General features: G+C 44.8%; 1 protein-coding gene across 11 annotated transcripts in view; it reads right to left on the minus strand.

Annotated features, from left to right (window-relative positions):
* The window catches only part of SNX16 (sorting nexin 16), a 35,453-nt gene extending 29,826 nt beyond the window's left edge, over positions 1–5,627 (minus strand). For 2 of the 11 annotated variants that reach the window (XM_086335779.1, XM_086335772.1), the window contains exons 1-2: positions 5,395–5,445; positions 2,712–3,186 (exon numbers count right to left, since the gene is read on the minus strand). In XM_086335779.1, coding sequence (XP_086191905.1) covers positions 2,712–3,086 — 375 coding nt within the window. In that variant the 5' untranslated portion in view covers positions 3,087–3,186; positions 5,395–5,445. Of the gene's footprint in view, positions 1–2,711; positions 3,187–5,326; positions 5,446–5,489 lie in introns of those variants that run through there. The other 9 variants (XM_086335777.1, XM_086335782.1, XM_086335776.1 and 6 more) reach the window with 9 other exon arrangements.
* Positions 5,628–7,739: the final 2,112 nt, after the last annotated feature.

The raw sequence follows: 7,739 nt of genomic DNA on the forward strand, positions 1-7,739 counted from the left end.
CTTCAGTTCAGTGGCTCAGTCGTGTCCGACTCTTTGCGACCCCATGGGACTGCAGCATGCCAGGCCTCCCTGTCTGTCCCTGTCATTTTCTCCTAGTGCTACATCTTTCCTGTGAGGCCATGACTGGCAGTGCCACTTAAATTGCAACTCTGGTTTCAAGAAACTATTTCTTTCCCCCTTTTGATTCTTCTGTATAGCACTTATCACCATGTGACAAACTAATATTAAGAATAAAATTGCTTATCTATCTTTCATATGTTCAGTTGAGCTCCTGTACCACTATTACCTGGAAGAGGGCTTGGCACATAACTCGTACTCCAAAAACGCTAAATTAATAAATAGGTGAATATGATTGATTTTATATGTGTCATTTATTTCTTCCTCTGTATTGTCTTGAAAGACTTTATATACAAACTTTTCACAATATTACCTCAGTGAATGCTTATTCTTGCATAGAGAAGGTAGGTCACCGTACAGAAATGAGCTACCGATTTATTATAATGTCCAAAAATCACTCACAAAAAAGTCAGATCCATGCAGATTTGCCATCCATATCATGTCTTATAATATTTTAACTCTAAAAACTGCCTCTTTATAATTTCAATATTCTTTTTCCTAGAAGATCCTTCCATACTGTCATTAACTATACAACATGAAATATTGAAGTAAATATGAAATCATTACTTCCAGAAAATCCAAGAGAAAGAAGAAACAGTTTCAAAGAACAAGCTTATACATGGATTTAACAAGGTCATTGGATATATAAATACGTAATATATAATGAGGACAAAATAGATTAAACTAGCAATGAAGAAACAGAAACATTAAAAGATGTAGAGAATATCAAACAATATCCATACCCAGTAATCAATCTTAGCAAAAGAGGTTAAGATTTCTGCCCTGAAAACTATTATTTAAAATATTATTTAATAACTTATTAAAATATTATTTAAAATTAATTAAATATTATTTAAATAAGTTAAAGACTTAATGACATGGTTTAGGTTCATAGATTCAAAGACTCGGTACTATAAATATGTCAGTTCTCTCTAGATAGATTTAATACAATCTCAGTGCAAAGGGCCAAAACAACCCTGAAGAGGAACAGCAAAGCTATAGTACTTAGCTACCAGATGGTAGTATTGACTACCATCGGGCCTTAGTAATTAAGACAGGGTGAAACCAGTAAAGAAGGGAGAAATAGAACACAGAATCAGACCCATACATTTATGGTCACCTGATTGTGACATAGGCAACAAAGCAAATGCAAAGGAGATAGAGTTGTCTTTTCAATAAAAACCTGATTTTAGGGAGAAAAAAATGTGTCTTGACTCTTACTTCATACCATGGACAAAAATCAATTCCAGACAGTTTATAGCTCTAACTATGAAAGGTCCAACAATAAAGCTCTTAGAAGAAAACATAGGACAACATACTTGTAACCTGGAAGGAGGCAGATTTTAAAAAGGGCTAACTGTAAAAAAAAATTTAATGTGCTGGACTATATTAAAACTAAGAACTCTTGATTATTGAATGAACCATTAAGGAAGGCAAATCACAGAGTGAGAGATGATAGTCACAACACATGTTCTGAAAAAGGACTTATGTACAAAATGCACAAGAAACTATAAATCAAAGTAGAAAAGACCTCCCAAAAGAAAAATGAACAAAAGTCTTGAACAGACATTTCAGAAAAGAGAATACTCAAATGGGCAAAAAAAAAAAAAAAGTCTTAAAGGCAAATTAAAACCACAATGTATCATTCTACTCACTAGAAAAGCTAAAATGAAAAAAAAAATACTACATGTTGGGAAGGTGTGGAATAACTTGAATTCTGAAGGTGGGAGGAGAAGGGGACGTCAGAGGATGAAATGGTTGGATGGCATCACAGACTCAATGGACATCAGTCTGAGTAAGCTCCAGGAGTTGGTGATGGAGGGAAGCTTGGCGTGCTGCGGTCCATGGGGTCACAGAGGACACGACTGAGTGACTGAACTGAACTGGGAAGATGTGGAATAACTAGAATTCTCATACACTGCTTAAAGGAGTATAACTTAGTATGGCCGCTCTGGTACAATGTTCATCAGTATCTTCTAAATCTGGGCAGATGATCCAGAAACTTTATTCTTAGGACTTTAACAGAAGTGAGTACATGTGTTTACTGAGGGACAAGTACTAACAGGTTTGCAGCAGTATCTGTAAAAGTCCCAAACTGGAAATGATTAAAATGCCCTTCAGCAGTAGGACGGATAAGCTGTAGTATATTCACAAAAAGGAGTAACATCAGTAATAAAAGTGAGCTGCCTACAATTGCATGCAAGATCAAGGACGAATCTTACAAACGTATGCTGAAGAGACCATATCCAAGAGTAAATACTCCATAATTCCACTAACATGAAGTACAGAAACAGGCAAAATTAACCTAGGCCATCAGGAGAGTGGGTATTGACTGACAGAGCATGAGGGGAGGCCTTCATGATGTAATGGTCTGTTCTTGATTTGTGTGCTGGTTTCACAACTGTGTCTGGTTTGCAAAAATTCATTCAAGTAAAGCAAAAGTATACCAACAGCATGCCAACTTAAGGGGTATAAACCAACTAACTTTCATGTTCAAGAAATTACAAGTATAGGCTAACATCATTCAACACAAGTTTAGAGCACCGGTTAATAAATCTTTCATCTAATGATGGATAGCAGAAGTCAATACTCACAGTAAATTTAGCTCTTTCTTCCATCACCTCATAACCCAGGATAATAGGTGTAGAAGGTCTATCTTCAATATTCACTGTTTCAGGACTTTGTTCTTCACTTTCTCTTGGTCTAGCAGAATACTCAATGGAAGAATCTGCACCTGTAAATTTAGTCCTAATGAGGGGACTGCTACAGACAGATGAAGTGCTTTCCATTTGGTCAGATACCCTGGTCTGTTTAAAATTACCCATATTTGAGTCTTCTAACTGGCCTTTGGAAGAATTTGAGCTTGTTGAGATACTCCCAAAAGAAGAACTTCTTTGGTTTCTGGTGGTTGCAAAACTGGAAGCAGAGTTCCCTAGGGGCATAGGAACTGGAACATAAGGAGTTGCCATCTTCTTTTGGCTTTTGTAACAAACTTGCACACTTCTGAGTCCGAACAATTAGAGAACAAGTAATAAGCAATGCATTATTTTCTTCTTAGGAATTCACTCTCTAAAAATGAGAGGAACACATGAAAGATTAGTATTTGATCAGGAGCATTATCCAAAAGAAAACAAAATGCTCATATCCATTTCTTTTAATTTTGTGACACTGTATTATTTTGTTTAGAAAGAAAACACACCCTAAACTTCTTTCTTTAATCCACAAATATCACCTCTAAGAACTCCTGTTTGCAAGATGAGGAGAGCAGAAGTATTCTACACTCTTTTTCTTGATCCTAATATTACATGTTATCCTTTTTCCCTCTCTTTCTTCGTGATGGATTGCTGTAAGGGTCATTGTAACCTGACGTCATGGACATAAAGGAGTTGAAAAGAGGAAAAGTGATAAAGATGGTCCTGAAACTTTATTCTCTTTATTATGATCCTGACACTACTAAATATCGTACAGGCAGTGGAGGGTAAAGGGAAGGAAAGAAAGGGAGAAAAATTATTTATACTTCCTTCCGATTTAACTAGGGAAACTAAAAAATTACCCAGAGTAATGACAGTCAACCAGAAGCTTAGACAGCTTGTAAGGTAAATAATAAACAGTTCTTAAAGTAACAGTTCATTAAAACCAGGATCAAACGGATTTGGGGGGAGGGGAAACTTGGTCACATTAAATTAATCAAATAAACTGCTGCTGCTGCTGCTGCTAAGTCGCTTCAGTCGTGTCCGACTCTGTGCGACCCCATAGACGGAAGCCCACTAGGCTCCCCTGTCCCTGGGATTCTCCAGCCAAGAATACTGGAGTGGGTTGCCATTTCCTTCTCCAATGCATGAAAGTGAAAAGTGAAAGTGAAGTCGCTCAGTCGTGTCCGACCCTCAGCGACCCCATGGACTGCAGCCTACCAGGCTCCTCCGTCCATGGGATTTTCCAGGCAAGAGTACTGGAGTGGGGTGCCATTGCCTTCTCCAAAATAAACCGCAATGAACGTTAAACATATCGAACAAGATTAAACGATTAAAAGTTTAAACGTTCTTCGTAGTTTCCAGACCATCCCTAATTCCGCTACACCATAAACTGCAGGTACTGAACAAATGTTCAAAACCCATACTTCATAAGCTCTGCTGTCAAAAGGAGGAGTTTATCTTGTCTCATAATTTCACAATGATACAGGAAAAAAGGTTTCCCATAGGCTGCGAAATGGCAGTAAATTACAGATCCGGGAAATGGCACATAACAACGGGTCTACCTATCCAACTACGTCTACGCAACTCTACTGGTGAGAAAGGTAAAGAGACAAGCCGCTCAGAGTCCGAGAGACGCGCAGACATTTCTAACCCAGCACGTGGCTCTGGGCACCCTTCCCCATCATCAGGCACTCGGGAAGCCCGAGCTGCTGATTCACCGCTCCTCGGTTCCGCCCGACGGCTTCCCCCCAAAGAAGTAAATAACTGCCTGAACTCTCAGCCTCCTGACGGCCGGCGGGGTCGCCCTGCCCTCGGCCACTCGACCACCTGAGGCCTCAGGGCCAGGGAACACCGGACCCGCACAGCCTCTGAGCTCGCGAGGCCCTCAGCGCTGCCCGGCGGGAAGACAGCAAGCGGGACTCGCGCCGCGGCCTCGACCTGCTCTGAGAAGAACCTCTCGGTCCTCTGGAGGACCACGGGCAGGTGAGGTGGCCAGAGCAGCTCGGCGAGCGAGACAGGTCGCGCATGCTGGCAGCGCAGAGCCGGGACTACCCAGGACGGTCTGGTCCGGTCTGCGCAGGCCAGGGCCCCTCGGCTCGGGACGGCGAGCCCCCGCTCCCGGACTCCCGGGGGCCCCAAGACGCCCCCGCCTCCGCCCCGGCGCGCGGCAGAGCCGGCGGCCGCCCGGGCTCTGTCGCACTCCCGGCCCTCCGTGGGAGTTCCCCCCGCCCGCCACTGGGGCGCAGGTGTCAGCTGCCGCGCGCTCCCCACCTCAGCGCGCCCCCTACCTCAGCGCGCTCCCTACCTACCTCACCGCGCTCCCTACCTACCTCACCGCGCTCCCCAACTACCTCAACCCGCTCCCCACCTCAGCGCGCTCCCCACCTACCTCAACCCGCTCCCCACCTCAGCGCGCTCCGTACCTCAGCGCGCTCCCTACCTACCTCAACCCGCTCCCCACCTCAGCGCGCTCCGTTCCTCACCGCGCTCCCCACCTCAGCGCGCTTCCTACCTACCTCAGCCCGCTCCCCACCTATGCGCGCTCCGTACCTCAGTGCGATCCCCTCCTCAGCCCGCTCCCTACCTCAGCCCGCTCGGGCGCGCTGCCCCGGGAGGGTTAACTCCGACCCTGCCTCACCACAGCTTTCCGTCTCCACCCACAGCGCCCGGAGAACTCACGTGACCCCTTCCAGAAAACAGTGGCTCCTCGCCTGCCTCTGCGCGGGCCGCGGGCCCAGGGTCCTCGCCAGGAGGAGGGAGGGGCTGGGCTGCCGCCGCTCCCGGAAATGACGTCACGCGGAGGGCGCCCGCATCAGGGGCGTGAGTTGTGGTCTCAGGGGTCCTCGGCGCCTGGGTCGAGCCTAGTTTTGTGGTAAGGATTTTACCTTCTTTCCCATAGCTTTATTTTTATCAGTTAACTTTTGAGAAATGGAGGCTACGGTCCCTGGTTTGAACGACAGGTGATGAGAAGACTACAATTCCCGGGAGCAACTGCGGCCAATGTGGGCCGGGGCTCGCTTTGCGTCTTGGGACTCGTAGTCATCCCCTGCGGGGCTGGTTCTACCGGGTTACAGGCTGTTTTCCAAAAGGAGCCGCGTTTCAGGGGAGGACAGCTGATTCTAACAGGGGGGCGCAGGATGCTTCACTACAGCCTGTTCCTCGTCCTACTGTTCCTCACTATTCCTCCAAGGAGGAGGAGTAATTCCTCCAATGAGGAGGAGTAATTTCAGAGAACTCCTGAAGTTGTTCAGTGTGGCGGTGGTTTTTTTTTTTTTTAAATTTTATTTATTTTTTATTATCTCGAGAGAAATTTTGATTCAAATAATATAGTATTAGGCTTGTTAGGGGCTTCCTTGGTGTCTTAGATGGTAAAGAACATGCCTGTGGGGAGACCCTGGTTCCATTCCTGGGTCTCGTGGAGGAGGCCATGACAACCCACTCCAGTGTTCTTCTTCCCATGGACAGAGGAGGTTGGTGGGCTACAGTCCATGGAGTCGCAAAGAGTTGGCAGGACTGAAACAACTTAGCACACAGGCTTGTTAGACGTGCATGTCTAAAGACCTGAAGATTATCAGAAAAATGGTTCTTTGATCAGATCAGATCAGATCAGTCGCTCAGTCGTGTTCGACTCTTTGCGACCCCATGAATCGCAGCAGGCCAGGCCTCCCTGTCCATCACCAACTCCTGGAGTTCACCCAGACTCACGTCCATCGAGTCAGCGATGCCATCCAGCCATCTCATCCTCTGTCGTCCCCTTCTCCTCCTGCCCCCAATCCCTTCCAGCATCAGAGTCTTTTCCAATGAGTCAACTCTTCACATGAGGTGGCCAAAGTACTGGAGTTTCAGCTTTAGCATCATTCCTTCCAAAGAAATCCCAGGGCTGATCTCCTTCAGAATGGACTGGTTGGATCTCCTTGCAGTCCAAGGGACTCTCAAGAGTCTTCTCCAACACCACAGTTCAAAAGCATCAATTCTTTGGCGCTCAGCCTTCTTCACACTCCAACTCTCACATCCATACATGACCACTGGAAAAACCATAGCCTTGACTAGACGAACCTTTGTTGGCAAAGTAATGTCTCTGCTTTTGAATATGCTATCTAGGTTGGTCATAACTTTCCTTCCAAGGAGTAAGCGTCTTTTAATTTCATGGCTGCAGTCACCATCTGTAGTGATTTCGGAGCCCAGAAAACTAAAGTCTGACACTGTTTCCACTGTTTCCCCATCTATTTGCCATGAAGTGGTGGGACCGGATGCCATGATCTTCATTTTCTGAATGTTGAGCTTTAAGCCAACTTTTTCACTCTCTTCTTTCACTTTCATCAAGAGGCTTTTGAGTTCCTTTTCACTTTCTGCCATAAGGGTGGTGTCATCTGTATATCTGAGGTTATTGATATTTCTCCTGGCAATCTTGATTCCAGTTTGTGTTTCTTCCAGTCCAGTGTTTCTCATGATGTACTCTGCATATAAGTTAAATAAGCAGGGTGACAATATACAGCCTTGAAGAACTCCTTTTCCTATTTGGAACCAGTATGTTGTTCCATGTCCAGTTCTAACCGTTGCTTCCTGACCTGCATACAAATTTCTCAAGAGGCAGATCAGGTGGTCTGGTATTCCCATCTCTTTCAGAATTTTCCACAGTTTATTGTGACCCACACAGTCAAAGGCTTTGGCATAGTCAATAAAGCAGAAATAGATGTTTTTCTGGAACTCTCTTGCTTTTTCTATGATCCAGCGGATGTTCTCTGCAGGCCTATTTATCATTAGAATTGAGCAATTTGATACAAAAATCATTCAATGAGTTCTAAGGCGTTGGAATAGTCCCAAAACTGGGAAAACATGATAACTTGTAATTTCAAAGTGAACATAGGAAGATAATCTGGCTTGTGGCATATTGATGGTTTTCGATTGATAATATTGCTCTTTCAGTGT

The sequence above is a fragment of the Bos grunniens genome, chromosome 14 (assembly GCF_055505025.1).
Source record: "Bos grunniens cultivar Pamir isolate PY7600 chromosome 14, Bosgru_T2T1.0, whole genome shotgun sequence".
Classification (NCBI taxonomy): Eukaryota; Metazoa; Chordata; class Mammalia; order Artiodactyla; family Bovidae; genus Bos; species Bos grunniens.